The 20,075-nt window shown below is 36.4% G+C and overlaps 1 protein-coding gene across 2 annotated transcripts in view; it reads left to right on the top strand.

Annotated features, from left to right (window-relative positions):
• SHPRH (SNF2 histone linker PHD RING helicase) overlaps positions 1-19,583 on the top strand; it is a gene marked incomplete at both ends in the record, with an annotated part of 44,105 nt that extends 24,522 nt beyond the window's left edge. For both annotated transcript variants that reach the window (XM_079532573.1, XM_079532572.1), the window contains 14 exons: positions 582-689; positions 1,470-1,612; positions 3,085-3,258; positions 3,806-3,868; positions 4,956-5,181; positions 6,441-6,584; positions 6,966-7,067; positions 7,860-7,931; positions 8,891-9,079; positions 13,958-14,050; positions 14,550-14,636; positions 15,103-15,281; positions 18,142-18,222; positions 19,487-19,583. In XM_079532573.1, coding sequence (XP_079388699.1) covers positions 582-689; positions 1,470-1,612; positions 3,085-3,258; positions 3,806-3,868; positions 4,956-5,181; positions 6,441-6,584; positions 6,966-7,067; positions 7,860-7,931; positions 8,891-9,079; positions 13,958-14,050; positions 14,550-14,636; positions 15,103-15,281; positions 18,142-18,222; positions 19,487-19,583 — 1,758 coding nt within the window. The remainder of the gene's footprint in view (positions 1-581; positions 690-1,469; positions 1,613-3,084; positions 3,259-3,805; positions 3,869-4,955; positions 5,182-6,440; positions 6,585-6,965; positions 7,068-7,859; positions 7,932-8,890; positions 9,080-13,957; positions 14,051-14,549; positions 14,637-15,102; positions 15,282-18,141; positions 18,223-19,486) is intronic.
• Positions 19,584-20,075: the final 492 nt, after the last annotated feature.

The raw sequence follows: 20,075 nt of genomic DNA, 5'->3' as shown, positions 1-20,075 counted from the left end.
TTTATTTATTCTTTTCAATGCGGAGTTTTCTGTTCATCAGGTTTTAAGTAAGATATTAAGCTGGTACTGAAAATATCACAGAGATGATAGCATGCAGAGTATCATGCATATCGCAACAGGTTTTCACTGTCGAAAGTAACTTATTTACAAAAAAAAATCAAATGCACCTAAAAATAATAAAATTTAAACCGTTAATTTAAACCTATATGTAAGTTCTGTATGTCAGTGAAGTTAAATTGTGTGGTTCTCATTATTCTAGGATCTCTTTATTGTTTGGCTTCAACGTAATGTGTTTTAATATATAGAGAAGTAAGAATTATGAGTTAAATTCCCATTCTTTTTATAATTCACTGTATTCTTAGTGTATTATTAGGGCTAGTCCAAAAGCAAAATGGCATAATATATTTGCAATAATTTTACTTCTCAAGTGTTTTCTTTGGACTTACTAGTAAATGCTTGATTCTAGAGGGGGGAGAAAAAACCTAAATATTGCTGGGGAAAGAAACATGGGAGTTTCTGCGTTTTTCTACTACATAAATACAAGTTGTGGATAAGTAAGTTAAACTCTCATTTCCATACAGGCAGAACAACTTCGACAGCATTATATGAGTAAATCCAATGCAGAAGTTGCAGAAGCCCATCAGGCTTTACAGCCAGTTCTACAGACCATTCGGGAGCTCCAGAGAAAGGCAGGTACCTTGTACATATTTAATCACTGGATATTCTTATAACTATTTAAATTAGTTTATCCAGAATTACAGTCTCTTATTGTCCATGACAGTTCATTGAAGCTGTGTTTGTAGTGAGACTTAGGCAGTATGTGCATATACACAGAGCCTCAAAATATTCTGTTGACTGCACAAAGAGGTTCACAATGCTTGATGAAAAGATGGCTTAGGAAAGAAACATGGGGTAGTGGTGAGATGATTCTAGTAAAGTTTAATACCATGCTGTTTTTTTTTTTTTTTTTTTTTTAACTTTGTGTTTCACATGCAGTTTTAGTCAGTATGTTGCAGGTTTTGCCCTTGAAACATTTCTGTGATGTTTCAGATGGTATTTCAGTTATTTCTAAAGGAACTCTCCTTTCTGATGTGCATTTAGTCGTTATCCTGAAGGCTCGATTACTTTTAGTTAAGGTGACTGAGTGGTGACCCTACTATCACCCCTTCTCCTTCAAACCTAGTTTAAAGCCCTGTCATTGAGCCCAGACATTTCCTGGGCCTAAATTCTTTCCCCCTATGACCTAGGTGGGCCTCATCAGCAGCCTTCAGGACAGGCACTGAGCAAATCACCGCAGGGTCAAAGAAGCCAGATTTCCTGCCATGGCGCTAGCCTCTCTGCCACGTATATATCAGAATGGGAATATACGATTCTGTGTTGAAGTGTAGCTTAAAGAGCAGTATAAGCCTCTGCCACAAGGTGTAAATTGATTGTTGAATGGTCACAGATAAATGTTTGTTTGTGGACAGATACATTCTAGTTCTCCTTGGTGGTTGGATGTCATCCAGACAGCAATACAGTATGCCATTGATGAAGAGCTTGTTCAGCGTGTGCAAAATGAAATAACCTGCAACTACAAACAACAGACAAATAAACTCTCCATGGCAGATAAGTAAGATAATAGCTGAATTAGGCTAATGAATACAGTTATGTCTGCTCGAGTCTTCTAATCAGTTTTTGCTAACAGTTGCAGTTAAATAGCAGGCACTTAGGCTTTAGAGCATCTAGGCTGTAATTAAGTTTCAATTACTGTCCGAAAAATCATAACTACCTAGGCTTGGAAAGAAAAACAGGAGAATTACACTTTTTTCCTAGATAAGCATTCTTTAAAGTGTTCCTCTGTATTATCATACTGTGGTTTTATAGTTTTTATAGCAACTGCTGGATGAGAGATTGAATGTTCGTTACATTAAAGTTGGATGACGTCTAGAAGTATCTGACTCACAGAAATGGGAAGCGAACAGACTGTATCAGAAAGTCTTTAACAACATAAAATAGCATCACTATGTTAGAAAGAATCTGAACTTGGGAAGCAGTGCTTTACTAGCTCATGTTATGTAAACAAATTATCTTACCAGGTACTCTTTATTGTACTTGTACAGAATGGAATTTCTGATATGGAAAATCAGGTCAAGCAGTTAGTAGTATTTGTGTGATACTCTGAAGCAATTCCAGTTTTTGTGAAATTATGTAGTAATGGATTAGAATGACATCTGGAGGTCACCTAGCAGAACTCCTTGCTTATAGATTCCAACTCTTGCTCAGAGATTTATGTTCATCAACTTGTATGGAGATTTCTCCCATGCGGTAAATCTGGAATATTAAATAGCCGATTTTATTAACAGTAGACCTGTGATTCCAAGCAAACTCATATTTGCTTAACTAGGTTGTTTTGAAATCCAAACTTCAGTAGTGCTGGCAAACCTTTTGCTTTTCTCTCCTCGCTTTACAAAAAGGATGTTTTTGATCAAACTTCCCTTGAGGCACAGAAGCACGGTCTTGCAAAACTGTCTTTCATATGAGTGTCAGACATTGTGAACCCTCAGTAAAGGAGCCCACAGGAAAAACGCAGTATAGGAGGTGCTTTACTGGTGTTCATGTTCCATGGAAAATGGAATGTTTCCAGGAAAATGGTTCACTTCAATGTCCATTTTTAATGATTTTCTTTGTAAGTCAACTACTTAATGAGCAGTGTACTTCTTGCAATGAACGCGTGTGTTCGCTGTGAACTGCACAGCTGATTGAAAATAAGTTTGGCCAACAGATGCAAACAAGACATATGAGAATGCACAGTTTCTCGCATTCAGTAGATTTGTAGTGTGGTTCAGAATGTTGCTGGTTAGTGTTGGCTACTAACATTTGGTCTCACTCGAGCCTTGGGAAGAGTCTTTCTATTCAGCAAACACCAGGCATCATCTCAAGGGATGCAACAGAATGATTCCTAACAGCTAGCATCACATTAGCAATAAGCATTTGTTTGAATTTGATATGTTGTCAAATATTATTACTTACCTTCTTCAAAATACTGAAATAAATTTGGATTAGGTGACTGTGTGCTATTAGTTCCCTTTTTCTTTGTATCAGATTCAGAGACTGTAGAGGCCTTCAATACCTGCTCACAACCCAGATGGATGAAGTGAAGAAGTTCCAGAAGATTGTAAGAGAAGCAGTGAAAAATTTAGAAGGCCCTCCCTCAAAGGAGGTTATTGAGGCTGCCACTATTTGCCACTTGCGACCTGTTAGACTTCCACTTAACAAGTATGTCTAGGAAATGTAAAATACATTTTAGAGATGTTTTAATGATTTTTTTCCTTTATTTGAAATGAGACAAAAGATTCAAGTTTTCATTTTGTATTCAGGATTTTTATGTACATAGACATCACAGGTCCAACTGTTAGAATCATGTTGTCTTTATAGAGTCATAGAATATCTGAAGCTGGAAGAAACCCATGATGGTCATCAAATCTAGCTTCAGTCTTCACATAGGGCAGCCTAAGAGTTAAATCATATATTCAAGAGCATTGTCAAAATGCTTCTGGAGCACATAAAAGCTTGGGGCCATGACCACTTCCCTGGGAAGCTTGTTCCTATGCTTCGCCACCCTATCAGTTGAGAACTTTATAGAATGATAGAATAATGCTATGCCTATGAAATGCTTTCTCATCAGATGCTATACTGTGTAAAGATAAGACTTAATTTGCTTTTTTTTTTTTTTTGAGGGCCCTCTGTGGGTTTTTTATTTTGGAATAAGAAATTGCAGAATTGATCAAATTGAGTGGTTTTTTTTCAATCTTCTATATTGCAGCTGTGTCTTTTGTAAGGCTGATGAGTTGTTCACAGAATACGAGTCAAAACTCTTTTCTCATACGTAAGTACATAACTATAAATTTCTCATTACAAACAGAAGTGAACTGGATTGTCTTATTTTCTGCTTTACGTTTTGTGGAATACTTTATGAACAGGTTATGGCAACTCCTTGCCTTTTGTCTCGATAGCAATTTCTTTTTATTCAGATTTATTTTTTTGTGTAAAAAATTGATTAGAAAAAGTTTTGTAGATAGAGCAAATACATGCCACTTCTTAGACTGCTATAATTTGGCAGTGTGTTTGAAACACAGTGTTGAAGTATTCAGAAAGTGGATGTTGTAACTGCAGGTATACTAAATTAAGGTTTTCCTGTTTGTACAAGTATTTGTCTGCAGTTTGGTTATAAATGATGTAATACCATATCCTTTCTGATTTTTATTTTTTTTATTACTCTGTACAAACTCAACACGATTTTACTAAAACCTCAAAGGTCTGAATGCAGCTGTGACCTGAAGGAAAGGTTACACCAGTCTGTGGTCTGAAAGAAATTGACATAGTCAGCAGTGCAGAGATGTGGATTACAGCCCTCTGAGTCCTTTTTAACTTTTCTCTCTTATATCCCTCGCAATGACAAAGCCAAAGTCAAATATCTTGAGATTGCTGCGCTAGTGGAAGTTCTGTTATGATCAGTGGGATCATTAAGAAACATTGGGGTGTTTTCTGAATAGGCCTTGCTTGTTAAGGAGGGAACAGAGAAGCTATGCTGTTCTTGTGCAGTGGGCAGCATTTTATTTTGCTTCAGAATTTGCTTCTGCTGCTGATTAAAGAAGTCAGTTGGTTTTCTTTTAATGTGGTATTCTAGAATCATTCTTAACTAATGAAGATAATTAAGATGTTTAAGCATTTACAAAAAGCTATTAATGAATCTGAGTTGAGAAACAGCACATACAGTGATTTAATTGCTGGTGCTGGATTTGCTGTGTTGGAAGTAAGTTTTTTTGAGATATCAAATAGTGAAATAGATGTCTATACTTGTTTGGTTTGCTTTTTCCTTTAATCAAATATTAGAAGGTTGAAATATATGATAAATAGTTAGAAACTGATGTGGAGTTCTGTAGCAGTGCTAACTTGCTGGTTTTATTTTTAAGTGTTAAAGGCCAAATGGCTATATTTGAAGAGATGATAGAAGATGAAGAAGGGCTTGTTGATGATCGTTTGCCCACCACAAGTAGAGGACTGTGGGCAGCTAGTGAAACTGAGCGTGCCTTGAAAGCTATTCTCTCCTTTGCCAAAGCACACCGGCTGGATGTTAAGCTAACTGAAGAAGGTAGCATATTTCTGGAACTCTTTGAAGCATGGAAAAAGGAATATAAGGTATAGTAAATGAGATGGCAAAGAAACAGTTATATAGTCCATTTTATATAATATAAACAAATTTAAGCTGTGGATGACCAATTATCTAAGTTGTGCTCCTGAAAGTCTTTCTTCACAAAGCATTTTTATGGTGCTTATTACGCAGTTTGAATTGATGATTTAGATGTGATTTAAGGATTTTTAAAAGAGCCATACTGGCAGCTAAGCAATTTAGTAAGTGCTTTTGTTGTTGCTCCTAGGACAGTGTACACAGATATAATTAAATGCATTTTTATATTTAGTTAAATCAGACTGTAGTGAGGCTCACAAATCAAATGTTGGTCAGTTCTTTAATTCAACTTCAGTTGTCTTCTGCTTACAGATGTCCCGTCACTACTGCTTTTTTTCCTAGATGTTGTTTGCCAAACAGTATAACCTAAAGCCTTTGGTCTCATGTTCCCTCTTCTAGAGGGAACTACTGGAGGATTCTATGGCTCTATTCACGCTTGCTTGCATGACTGGGTTTCCTTGGAGTAAATAAGTGATAGAGTAAGGGGATGAGCTTTTGTTCACAGAGGTGTCATTAACTAGATGCAATGAAAAGTGTTTCTTTTGAATGTTTCCTCTTCTCATTTTTGATCAATAAAAAGTAATTTTTGGCATTTGCAAAAGATCTTGTAATTTCAGTAAGGTCAGTAAGGACTACTTGATATAGTACATAAATTATGAAAAGCTTAGTAAGAAGTTTTACAGTATTACCAGTAATTTGTAAACTGGTAGATTTTCTGATTTTCCTAGTAATTCTTTTACAGTAAGTCAGCACTTCCTTCTGCTTGAGAGGTCTGAGTCTGATATAATCTTCACCTTTTGCTTGTCTGTTCTTTTATCAAGACCACTGTTAATGTACTTCTCTGCTTCACCTTTGATCTTTGTACTGTAATAGCTAACTTCAAAAATTTCCCCTTATTCAGTATTTGCTTGGTCTTGCAATGCTTTTTTTGTTTGCTTTTTTGTTTCTGCATTTTTCATTGTATTACTTATTGTAGTAGTAGTCGTAGAAGAAATAAGAGATACTTGTTTTATAAGTAAACCGGAGAAGCAAGCAAAAGGTATAGGGATAATCTTGTCTGTCTTCATATTTTGTTGTGGTCTCTGAATTTCTGTAAAGAAATATCATCTCTTACTCCAAAAATATTTTCATAATATGTATTGTATGGTGGACTCGTATAAAGGGATCTCAACTCAGTTCTGCTGCTAATTTGTTTAGGCTTTTCTTATAGTTACTTCATGAATATTGGATGGTACTAAGGGATCACGTGTCTGCTATTGATGAACTAGCAATGGCTACAGAACGGCTGAGGGTGCGTCATCCTGATGAGCCAAAACCAAATCCACCGGTTCTCCACATCATAGAGCCACATGAGGTAAACACACTGACAGGAAAAAATATATATATTTTTTTTTCCTGAAAGAATACATGAAGACTTTCTCAAAACAGCAGCAAAATGTATCAAGATCTGTACGTAAGGCCTATAGCATGTCTCTGTTTCGATTTTGGGAAGTTTGAGAGGAGCAAAGAAAAATACTGTTTTACATGAAATGTATGGGCAGTTTTCCATTCATGAACATAAAGAAAATGATGGGTTAATTCAACTTCCTATTTTTTAATTATTTTTGCAAAAATAGAAATTTTCCTTTTTTCTTTCTCAGTGTTAGGTAAAAAAGCTTCTTTTCTCTGCTGGAAATTAGACATTCCATCTGTGTGTTCTTTCCAATTTTTTATACGTTTAAAACTGTTTCCATAGGTGGAGCAAAACCGTGTGAAACTTCTAAACGATAAGGCAGTTGCTAAATCACAGCTTCAAAAGAAACTGGGACAACTTCTATATCTCACTAATCTGGAGAAAGTAAGGTTTATGGCTCTTGCTCTTTACCAAATTTAAACCGATGCATTGTATTTCCCTAGCTGAAGAAACTTTTCATTTAAAATTTTCATTTAAAACTTTCTTTACAGAAAACTTTTTTTGAAAGTGCTTCGGTATGTGTCAAAAATGTGCTATTCTCCACATTACTGTATTGTCGTAGTTATGCCATTATATGTTTTGACCATTCGCTTAATTACACAAACATAAAACTATGAAATATTTACAGTTAAAATACTCTAAATTAACTGGACTGTGTTCAGTAGAAGCCGTGTAAAATTACATACCTCGTCAAGTACTCTTGCTATTTTACCAAGAGCTTATCTCCTTAAACAGGAAAAGCAGCTTCATACATCAAATGAATATAAAAAAGACAAATCAAACTCCATGTGTGTTGCAGTGTTAATCTTACTGTTCAAGTATGTACAATTTTTGCTTAAGGAAGCATGATTAAGTATGTTTGTTTTCTCACAATATCGAACTGATGCAAAGTATGAGGAGCATCTCATTTAAAGCTTCCATTGTGCTCAGATTTTTTAAAGCTGCAGTAGAGATGCAGATGCCATCTGCAAGACTGCTGCATGAGCAGCACTTCATTTATTTGCTGTGAACTGTGTTGGTTTTTTTTAATTCAAAATAGAGTTAGTTCTTCATGAGTGAAATTTTTGAATGTATGTATGCACTTTAAGGATTTCAGCATTCATTTTTTCTAGAAACTTGTAAGTATAGACTAACTTCTTGTGTTTCAATTCATAAAGTCTATTTTTTGTACTCTAGTCTCAACATAAAACTACTGGGGGAGTTAATCCAGAACCGTGTCCTATCTGTGCACGTCAACTGGGAAAACAGGTAAGGTGCTTCAGACAGCGGTTTTTGCTTTTTTAAAGACTACCTGGAGCTGAGTCAGTTATATGTCAATTTTTCAACATATAGTTTTAACTGAATGTGATGTTGGAATGGGAACTAAACCCTTCTTCTAATGTGCCATCCTTTTCCCTGAAATAACATCTTTCTCATTTGTGAGCAGTCCTAATTCATTCACTTAATTGGAAAAACCTCGCAAAGCCTCAAATGTAACTTTCTTGCTTGGCAGTCATTCTGTTAGTTCCCTCTGCTTCCTGGACTCACAAAAATTGTTCAGACTCTAATTCGTGGCACAAAAAGGTTGTTTTACAAATTACTTCTCTGATGAAGAAGGTCAGAGATGAGATGTAGATCTAATCCCTCAAATGAAAAACAGTTTCTGCATTAGAAATAAAAGGTTTTCAATAAAAGGTTTATATTCTCTGTTCAAAATCTTAAAATCCAAAGATGTTCTAATTTCGTTTGTATCTTTATTATTTAAAAAAAAAAAAAAAGTATAGTTGAAGACATTAGAATAAGTTACCCAAGGAAATCATGGTTGCCCCATTTCTGAAAGTGCTCAAAGTCAAGCTGAATGAATCTTTGGACAGCCTGATCTGGTGAAAGATGTCCTGCCTGTGGCAGGAAGGCTGGACCAGATGATCTTGAAAGGTTCCAACCCAAACCACTGTGACTTTTACTATGTTAACATTTGCATGATCTTTTTTAAAAAGGTTGTAAATTCTTGTTCTGCCTATGCATTAGAGGTGACCATTTACAGAAATGAGACTGTAATGTCTTCTAATTTAAAATCCTGAAAACGTTTCTAAAATTCTTCATTTTTAATCTGATGACTTCAATGGAAATAATTTTGCTATGAAAATGTAATTTAATATGTATTAAGGAACTGCTTTTCCTTCACGTTTAGGTGAAACTGTTGCTCTTTTTTTCTGTTCCCTGTACAGTGGGCTGTGCTGACGTGTGGGCATTGTTTTTGTAATGAGTGTATAGCTATCATCATAGAGCAGTACAGTGTTGGCACCCGCCGGAGCTCAATTAAATGCGCCATTTGCAGGCAGACAACATCTCATAAGGAAATATCATATGTCTTTACTGCTGAAACTGCAAATCAAGATGATGATATTCCTGTAAAGGTAAAATGTTTATGTAAGCTCGCAGAGCCAAACTTAGCATTGAAATGTTTTGTTGCGCAAAACATGAAGTGAGGTGAAAGAAGATATATTTTGGATGCATAGTCTTTTAAGTGTGCCTGGTAAATGGATTAAAAATTACATGCTAATTAAAATAAAGCTATTAAAATAAAGCTTCTCACCTAGCTTCTTGCTATATGTGCCACTATCCATGTGGTTGGATAGTGATAGGACAAGGGGAAATGGTTTTGAACTGATACAGAGGAGGTTTAGGTTAGATATTAGGAGGAAGTTTTTCACTCAGAGGGTGGTGACAGACTGGAACAGACTGCCCAAGGAGGTTGTGGATGCCCCATCCCTGGAGGCATTCAAGGCCAGGCTGGATGTGGCTCTGGGAGGCCTGGTCTGGTGGTTGGTGACCCTGCACATAGCAGGGGGTTGAAACTCTATGATCTTTGTGGTCCTTTTCAACCCAGGCCATTCTATGATTCTGTGATGAGACTATTAAAATAAAAATATTTAGGTTAATTGATTAAAACTTCATAGTTAGCCAGAGGATATAAATCCTGTTTCTGAACCAAAGATAAGTCATCTGAAATGCTTCTTGAGCTTCCTGCATACAGTAGTTGTTTTGCATTTTGATTACCAATGAAATGTCTGCTATACAAACCATCATTCGGGGGGAAAAAATGCAACTCTTTAAATGTGGGCAAATGTAAACTGAAAGCATGAAGGGAGACTCTGGATTAAAAATGCAAAGGTAAAAGACACTAATATTTTGATTTAGGTGATACTGGATGCTGCTGTCTTTTCTAAAATGTGATTATAATACATCTGGATGTAACAATCATAGTTTTTATTTGGTTAGTATAGTTAAAAGTAGTAACGTGCTGAGAGATTTCCATGTTACCTATGCAACTCTCCATTGAAGCCTGTGGGTATACTAGAGTTGCTGACTTCTGCTGAAGTTAATGCTGACGTACTTGTGCTTTCTATGTCAGCCTTCCTGTTGAACTGGAATTTCTTTTTAAGTAGATACTTCATAAATGAAATTATTAGAGTTGAGGTAGTTGACAGCATGTGGCACCAGGGGGAGTAAATAGACTGCGTTTTTGAAGTGCTGCTTCTGAAGACCTCACTTTAGACATGTTTGAAAATACTGTTTATTAAGTGCCTAGATATAGTATCTTGATTCTAACAAGAAAACTTCAAATATGTTTGGTAAGTTACTTAAAGTAAAATAACCAACTTAAAGTGAAATAACTAAGTTTCTTGAGCAAAATGCAGAAGGAGCATGTCATCTGCTGCAATATATAAAATGTTTGCATCAGAAACTTGAGGTATATGAATTTGCATTTTGTATTACCTCATTTAAAGAGGAACAATTTGTATTGTAGCTTAACCATATCTACTATCAAATCAGACAGAATTATTTTTAACTTTTCACTTTGTATTCCTCTAAGGACAATTGTTGACAAAAGATAACTAACTCATGGTTACTGTCAAATGTTGAGGCTGTGATTAATATCTTCAGCTGCAATGTATAACAATTGTCATTTATTCAGCACTTACGCTTTCATCTGGAGGTTCTCAGTCACTGATATCTCTTTCAATATTCAGTACTTCTTCTTCCTTTTTGCCACGTACATCTTGATACTTTCTGCTGGCATTAGCCATGTGAAGTTACTAAATTAGACCTGAAAGGAGTACTGTGAAAGGAAGTGTTTCATACTGAGAAAAAGCTTTACTGTATGTTTTGCTTCTCTCTTTCCACTCTCTGGTTAGTGTTACAGTGGGTATTGCTAGCCTGTCATCTGAGACATTGTTTGTAGTTTTGACTCTAATGTGTCCTGTTTGATAACTAGAACTGGCTCATCTATTTATATATTCTTACCTGGGTATTCAAGAAAATAACAAACTTCAAGGTGCATGATTAATGAGTTGGGTAACTTTTGTTTTTCAGTTAGCCTTTACAAAGTGCTTGTAATAGGGTACTTCTCACTGTAATAGGGTACACCTCACTGTAAATATTGAGAACAAAATTCATTTTGTGTGTGTGCTGTGAACCAAAGCTTTGGTCAGTTGTTGGTTCCATGACAGGTCTAAAATTTTCTAGTATGATGTAAGCAGTGGGGTGAAAAGCTTTCTGTACTTTGCTATTATGTTTTAAAAAATAGAGCAAAAAGTGTAAGCACTTTGAGTGTTGTACTGTGTTGGCTTTTGTCTCCATCATAGTTCCTGTAACTGATCGTGTACAAAGTCAGATTTGTAACATGTGAGTCACAGGAAGTTTAATGGGTGGAAAAATCAACAGTGGCTACAGCTACTGTGTCTTCTAGAAGGGAAAAATTGGACTTGATAAGGTTGTGGGAGTTCTTTAGAGGAAGGGGTAGAACTTACAGGCAGCAAGAAACTGCCAGAAAAACAGTGAAAGCTGACTTGGTTTTTTTTGTTCATTTTGGCAAAAATACTGGAGTATTAAAAGCTTGGAAAGATTATTTACACACTTAAACTAAATTTCAGCTAGCCATTATTTATGCCCTGCCTGTGGAGAGGGCATAGGAATTTCAGTATTGTAGGAATTCACACCTGTGAAATGTATTCGCCATCAGTGTCTAGCTTTGAATGCTGAGGCAAGTAATCCTAATGAAGAATATCAGCAGGAAAGATTGATACTTGAAGAGTGTGAAGGTTACTCTGTCTATACAGGTACTCAGGTTGAGCACAGATGGCATTGATTTGGAAGCCATGGATTGGCTTCCAGCAAGTAGTTTTCTTACTAACAGAAGTTTACGGTTAGTGAATTGCTTTTCATTTCTCAGTAGATTTGATGTTGTATGTAAAAAAAAAAAAAAAAAAAAAAATTGCTTTACAAACAGTGGAAGATTCTGAATAATATAAATGCAGTTTCTGCAAAGTAAAGTGATGTGAAGTAACAAAACTATACTAATTTACAGAAACATACTAGGGTAAGGATAAGTGGTTAACTGAGCCATTTGTTAAAATTGAGTTAGATGCTGTTAGAGTAAACTTCACTATACTGTTCACTAAGTTTATACAAACTTCATTAATTGTGTGAAAGGTTTTATGTGAACAGGATAAAATAAAATGTGGTCTGAAGATGAAGAGGTTGCCCTTTCCTTCTGTTTCACTTTTCTTTCATGAAACGTACCTGTGGAAAACCCATTTGGAGCAGATTAGCTAGAATTGTCATCAGTGAATTACATACAGATAGTTTCAGAAAAACACAGAAATGATGCTGCAGACTATTGGAATTGCCTAAAGTTAGCTTCAGATCTTCAAACTGAAGATGGTTATGCTATGCAGCAGCTGTAAGACTGCAAATGTCTTTCATCCTTGCAGATCGTAATACCTAAGCCTTGTTAATTGTCTGTTCAATTTTTGAAAACAGTGTTCATGTCTGCCAGGAGCAACAGAGGTGTCATGAAGAAAATAGTTTGCTACTGTGTCTCTGACACAGAGCTGCAATCATTATGGAAGACCTTCAGAAGGACAGTGGTGTTGCTTATTGCAGTTTTTCATAAATCAGCCTACAGAAGGTCTTCAGGAGCATTCACTTAACTGCATAACACATGAATGACCACACAGGCAAACACTGGCTTCCAACTTGTACTTAGACTGCTGTCATCCTTCCCCACCAGTTCTGTGAGCAGCATAACTTGAGTAAACTTGATCCATCATTGTAGCAAGCCAACATAGTTAATTCAATGTTCAGAGGACAGGTGCAGACAGAAATAAAACATTATTCGTCAAGTTGAATCTTGTGCAACTCAAAATTGCTATGCATGTAAGGACAAATAAGCAATTAAATAAAGGCTGCTTAATGTTTATTTTTTTACATTACATATATTTATATGATAAAGTTACAGTAATACGAAGTGCATGCTGAAAGAAATAGAGGGGGATACTAAAGAACTCCTTGTACTTTTTTAGAATCCTTTTCCCAGCTTATTGGGAAAGGGAAGATTACAGAAGCAAAAGTGAACAAGGAGAAGAATGTAGTATTGAGTTCCTTAAGCACTGAACTACTTACAAATGCAGAATCTGTTTTCATGGCAGTGCGCAATCTTTCAATAATTACATTCATCATGCATACTCGTTTCTTAATATTTTGAGATAATTAGACAGCGTTATAGTATTGAGTGTAACTTTAGTGTTGCCAGAGTGAGTAACAAAAGCAACAGAGAAAAGGTTCATGCAGGTTGTTTTTGTGAAAACCTTTCCATAAGTTTGAAGGGAGGGGAAAGTCAGTTTGGAAAACTTTGTGAAGAACGTGCTGGTAATTTAAACCTCAACAAGCCTAGCTGTCATGTTTAGTGCGGTTATTTTACCTGGGCTGTCTGTTCTGTCTCATCCAGAATTAGACACATACATCTGTAGGCCTTCTTCTAGCTACTGCTTGTACTGTAATACATCACTGATCCTATAGCAGTGTATTACATGAAAGGTTTAAAAGCGGTTGAGTGCTGCTTAACCTATCCTTCCTCCAAGTTGAGGTTTAGGCTGGATGTTAGGAAATACTACTTTTCTGAAAGAGTGGTCAAGCGCTGGAATGGGCTGCTCATGGAGGTGGGCAGGGTGATCTTGAAGGTCTTTTCCAACTTGGTGAATCTGTGATTGGCAACGTTTAAATTTGTTTCCTGTTTCTATCTGGGAGGGTTGTCATCTAGATGGGTCAGGAATCTTCAAAACTTAACTGTTATCTTTTTTCTCTTTTAAAAAGCACAGCTTTATGGAACAGTTTGCCAATCTCTTTCTGAGATGTAAGAGTCCTAATACAGAATTATTTAATAAAAGAATGGATTTAGAAGGTGTTTTTTAACATACTACTGTACTAATGTTGTTCTTTTGTTTTCGAAGGGAAGTCATTCCACCAAAGTGGAAGCTGTTGTTCGAACACTGAAGAGAATTCAATTTAAAGATCCAGGGGCTAAGTCCTTGGTTTTCTCAACGGTATTGATTATCATTTTCTATATTGTCTTTGTGTATGTGTTTTCTGTGAGTTTAAAACAGTCATAATGTTCTCAGGGATTTGGTTTTAGGTACCAGAACACTGTGTCATTCTGTGCAGCCTCTTGATGGTTTTGAGAATTTGTAGAACAATTCATTTTCCTTGAAGCATGATCAGTAATCCTTGTCAACAGATGTAACAGCTTGTCAACAAACACTTGAATGGGAGAAGTTAGAAATTATAAATTCTATATTTCTTTAAATTTGATGTCCATATATTTTTGATAGATCGTAAGACCATTTTTGAGACTGACAGTTTCTTCAAGCTGAATTTTAGTTACCTTTCTTATTTTGATTTAGGAAAGGTATGGTTTCTCCCACACGACTTTTTATTTTTTTTTGAACCTTAAATGTTAGTACTTTTAATAGACTTAGTATATTTAAGCTGTCCCTACTGTTTGTAATAGAGTTACTTCTGTTGTGTTTTTTTTTTTTTTTACAGTGGCAAGATGTGTTGGACATAATTGCTAAAGCTTTGTACGACAACAATATGACTTTTTCTCAAATCAATGGAATTAGTAAATTTCAGGTACATAAAGGATATTTTTCTTTAGATTATTTCAGTGGAAGAAAATTGCAAGTCACAGAAATCAATTTGATCCTTCTACTTCATTGTTTCATTTTGGAAACTGAAAGAGCAGGAAATGTGTTCAGCAGAATCTTTTATCTCCAAATAGTTAATTCTAAAAATTGTATTTACCAAAAAACGCAATTTAAAGCCTTTGGAGATAAAAGCAATAAATTATCTCCTGAAAAGTAATGTTGGCATATTCATGCTGGTGTTGAAACGTTAAGGATGAGATGCTGGTCAGTGTTGCTTGCCTTCCTGATAACCTGCCTGCATCTGTTTGGTGATGACTAGTCTTCAATCAATCATGCTGCAAGGCTGTCAGTATGGGGTTTGTCATGTCTGCTATAATTATTTGAAAATATAAAGCTGTCCTCCACGGTCTTTATTGAGGAGTTTTTATCATACTGTGATCTTTGCCTTTCAGGAAAATCTCTCTGCATTTAAATACGATCCCAAGATAAATATTTTACTGCTACCTCTTCACACTGGTTCCAATGGACTAAACATAATAGAAGCAACTCACGTTCTCCTTGTGGAACCTATTCTGAATCCTGCACATGAGCTTCAGGCCATTGGCAGAGTTCATCGTATTGGCCAGACAAAGTAAGAATTAAAATTGCTTTAAGAGGTTTAGATATGGTCCAGAATAGAGCCATGTACTGTAGTCAGAATAAATCTAGTTCTCTGAACTTCTCAGTTTTGGAGATAGTGGAAATTTGTTTGCCTTTGAAGCCTTAGATTTTAACTTTGAAGTTCTACCTGGACGTGTCCAGAAACATCTCAGATTTGCAGGTCAGTGCAACTCAACGTTTCTGTCATATGGGGCTGTGTTCAGGAATTGCCCTTTCAGGTTTCCTTGAGAGGCTTATTTTGTCTGCTCATTCCCAGCACCAAATTACAAGCTGTGTAACGTTTGTTTTGCAATCGATGCTGTTATAGTGAGAATAATCTCTCTTGATAGAAAATGCAGCCTTCACCAGGATATCTGAAGCTAACATTCCAGCCTTTGTTGCCTTGGTATTCAAGTGTGATTTCCACTTAGGAGAATGCCCTAATCATTGTCTTAGTTTAGTACTCTGTCCGTACTTATCTTGGTTAATAGGGACTGAGAAAATTCAGAAGAGAAATCCCTAAATACCGCATCTGGTTCAAGTACTTGATTAGCAAATGGCTATGGCTATAGAGTAGAAAGTATTAGGGGAAAAATAGTCTTTTACACCTTCTCTGTACATTTTAAATAGTCTTTTGCTGGCTTTGGCTCCATCAAAGACAGATTAGTAGACTAGATAGGAATTGTTCCAACTCAGAGTGTCTGTCACTGTATTTTTTCCAAGTATTTATCTTCATTTTATATGATTAGAGAATGGCTCAAACTGTTTGTGTGTCTGTATGTGTGTGTTTGTGTATAGATAAATAGATACAAATTCAAAATAATTTAATAAAAGTGTACAATAAAATTGAAGGATTTTCTTTTATGTTTAAAAAAAATAGAAAAACTATCTGAGAGTTGCAAAAAGCTTGCAAGATGGAAACAGCATTCAGTGTTCACACTTTTGTGGAAGTAGTTTTGCAAACAACACAGGATGCCTAAGTTCAGAGGTGTGTGAATGAGGAGCAAAAGAGTAAATCACAATAGAAAATAGTTTTTCTGTGTAGAGTACTCCTTATGATTGTACTATTGGTTTATTTTAAGGAGGTATTTTAAGAAATCATGCTATGATTATAACTTTGAGCTGCCCTGTTCTGTTGAGGTAAAATATTTCCTGGTAGTTTGAAAGCAGGGAGAGGTATTTTAGAGCTGATATGGGAGGTATTTTGTGAATATCTTCTCTGCAACTGGAAAAGGTAATATAATTTCTTTTAAAAGGAAGTTTATCTTATTTGAATAATGCAAGTTACCATTTCTATAAAATAGCTTTCTCACTTTATTGCTTTAGAGTACTAGTCATCTTATTGTAATTAATGGAAAGTTCACAGAATCAGACTATCTCAAGTTGGAAAGGACCCACAAGGATCATTATATCTAACTCCAGGCTCCATACAAGATTATCCACATCCTATGTCTAAGAGCATTGTCCAAATGTTCCTTGAATTCAGTCAGCACAGGGCCATGCCCACTGCCCTGGGCAGCCCGTTCCATGCCCGCTGCTCTCTGATGAAGAACCTGTCCCTCACCCCCAGCTGCCCTTCCCCTGACACAGCTCCATGCCATTCCCTCGGGCCCTGTTGCTGTCACAGAGAGCAGAGCTCAGCACTGCCCCTCCATTCCTTGTGAGGAGCTGCAGCTGCCATGAGGCCTCTTCTCAGCTCTGGGCCAACCCAGGGGCCTCTTCATACACCTTGCCCTCCAGACCCTTTGCAATCTTAGCCTGTTTTGGATGCTCTCTACTAGTTTTATGTCCTAATGCTTAAGAGAAACATGATTGTAGAATCAGAATGGTTTGGGTTGGAAGAGACCTTTAAGTTGACCTAGTTCCAACCTTCCTGCTATGGGCAGGGATTCCTCCCTCTAGACCAGGTTGCTCAGAGTCCCCTCCAGCCTGTCCTTGAATGCTTCTGGGGAAGGGCATCCACAGCCTCTCTGGGCAACCTGTTCCAGTGTCTCACCACCCTCACAGTAATTTTTTCTTGATACCCAATCTAAATCTACTGTCTTCCAGTTTGAAGCCATTTCCCCTCACGTCCTTGATACATGACCTTATTAAAAAGTCCCTCTCCAGCTTTTCTGTAGGTCTCCTTCAGGTAGTGGAAGGCTGCTAGAAGGTACCCTCAGAACCTTCTCTAGGCTGAGAAGCCCCAGCTCTCTCAGCCTGTCTTCATAGGGGAGGTGTTCCAGCCCTCTGATCATCTTTGAGGCCCTCCTCTGGAGGGCTCTGCATACTGACGTTTTACTTTTAACATTTTTCTGGTGTTTATTGTGTCATGATTACTGACTTCAATTACTGAGTCTTTCAAATTTTTATGTAATGTTGCTGTCTTCAAGAGCAATGCTATTAAAGCTATCTTCAGTAATTACACTGAGCTCCATCTCTTGGAGTGAATTCTGACAATGCAGTTTAAACACTGCCTATAGAAAGTGAGCCCAAGCCATTACTCTAAACCACACAGGAGACTCTCTAGGACTGTTTGTTAGAAATAGGGACACAGAAAGTAAAACTTTGCCCAGCATCTACTTTAACACTTTAGTTAGTGCAGCGTATATTAGTTTAGTATGTTATTCAGCCAGATGAAAGCATGTGACCTTACTTTAACTTGTCATAAATATCATGTCAATTTAATATCCACTTGTCAGTGGATATTATTAATTACCTTGTACAATTTCTGTCTTAAAATATAGTGTCTTTTTGCTGCTTTTTTTGGGGGGGGAGTCTTAAAAATAATTAGTATGAGAAAAAGTGATCTTGAACTTTTGAGACTAACAACTTTTATCTTTGTTTCATTTTTTTTTATTAAACACATTCAGGTCTACCATTGTCCATAGGTTCCTGATAAAAGCGACAATAGAAGAAAGAATGCAGACTATGCTAAAAACTGTAGATAGGAGGTATGTGTTTAAATTTTTGAAACATTATTATTCCAATGAAATTGAAAAAGTGATTCTTGGACATACCTATGTTACAATTAGATACTTTTTTTTTGTCTTAGAAATGAACACTCATTTTCCTTCAGATTCTTTTGATTGAAACAAAGTTTTAGAGCTTGAAAAATTCTTGTTTTTTTTAACTTAATTAGGGAAACCTGGAAGCTTAGAGTAACCCAATTCTCTGAAGAATATTTTGTTTGCATTTTGCGTATTGTACTTCAGACAAGACCAGTTGTCTTAGTTGATACGTGTTGTATTATGATTTGCCTTTTCAGCTTACCTATTTGTTACTATAAAAGCATTGATACAGATGAAATATTACTAAGCGTGCCAATGGACCAGCAGCATGTATTGTAAGCTCTAATATCTGACCTTATTATTTCTTTATTTTTAAACTCAACAAACCTCGACTGACACTTCTGTGTTAGATAGGTTGATTTTTGCAGTCAGTATAAGTGTTGCTCAGATGCCAGCTCATACATCAGTTGGGTGTGCAGATGGAAAGCAGTTTCCACTATTGTATTTTTCCGAAAACAAAGTAATAAATACCAAGTCTGAAACAAAGCAGCATTCACGTTCTTTGTGCAGATAATGTAAGAATTTTGTATGTCTCTAACTATACACATTGCTGTATATACATTAAAAAAAAAAATCCAGGAAGAGGCCTTTGCTTGGGAAAATGAGTCACTTTTCCAGTGTGTTGGGTTTTTTTTGTTTTTTTTTTTTTGCTGTCAAAATGATGAGACCAAAAAAATATTCATGCAAATCTGTGGCTTTACTTTCGAAAGATTTCAACTTTAGCCCTGGAAGAATGGTTTTCAGTTTCCATATCTGTGAAGCGGCCCTACTTTTGCACATAAACTTCAGATGAATATACTGTGATATAATGATTTAGTGAGAGTTGATGTTCTGAAAGTAGTATCAAACCTTATGCTTGGAATCTGAAGTCAGCGCCTCAGATGTTAAGATGACAAAGTAGATTATCCTATCTTCTGCTGCCTCTGAAGTGTTTCGTGTTCACTACAGTTAAGGATAGTAGATGGACTCAATCTGTGCAAGAGAAGCGGCTGTTCAGTGTGTGTACTTGCCCTAGTAAGAAGGGTTTTCTTCTGCTTAGCTCATAGCCAGTTGTTGGCCCCTGAACCATGTGACCTGTCTTCAGTGCATACTGCTTGTTACTTAAGTTGATGTTTCTTTGATGTCTGAATGTAACTTTCTCCTACAGCCACACAAGCTCTTCCATGAAACAGTCAGAAGCTTCAGTTCTGACGGTGGCGGACCTGGCTGACCTTTTTACAGAGGAAACTGAAGAACTTGAGTGAAGACATCGGCTCATGAAATCAGAAAGTACCTTATATAATAATGTCCTGTATATAATACTGACCTGCTATTCCTTTAAACACTATCTAATAACTGCCCTAAAGAGAGCTACTGGATGTAGATAAGTCTTTTAATTGTTAATATTCTGTGGTGACATTCTTAGCAGCACGCTTTTCTGATAGCACTGGAGAAAACTTGCACTTTACACTTAAAACAAAAATGTGGATTTTATTCCCAAAGAACATTTGAGCTGGATGCTGACACTGAGATCTTGGACTGCTGGATTTTTACCATCAGGTGTGATTGGCTGGTGGTTCAGTCTGAGGTCAAAACTGTGGTGGTGGGGTGGGAAAGAGAAGCAGAAAAACAGAAATATACTTTTTTTTACTGTACAAAGAATTATTAGGAAGAATGACTAAATTAATATTCTAGAAAGGGCTTCTAAGGTTGTTAGCATTTATTGCCACGTTCTTGAATGTCTTACTGGTAACACT

The sequence above is a fragment of the Tetrao urogallus genome, assembly GCF_951394365.1.
Source record: "Tetrao urogallus genome assembly, chromosome: 2".
Classification (NCBI taxonomy): Eukaryota; Metazoa; Chordata; class Aves; order Galliformes; family Phasianidae; genus Tetrao; species Tetrao urogallus.
This window is presented reverse-complemented; position numbering and strand designations above follow the sequence as displayed.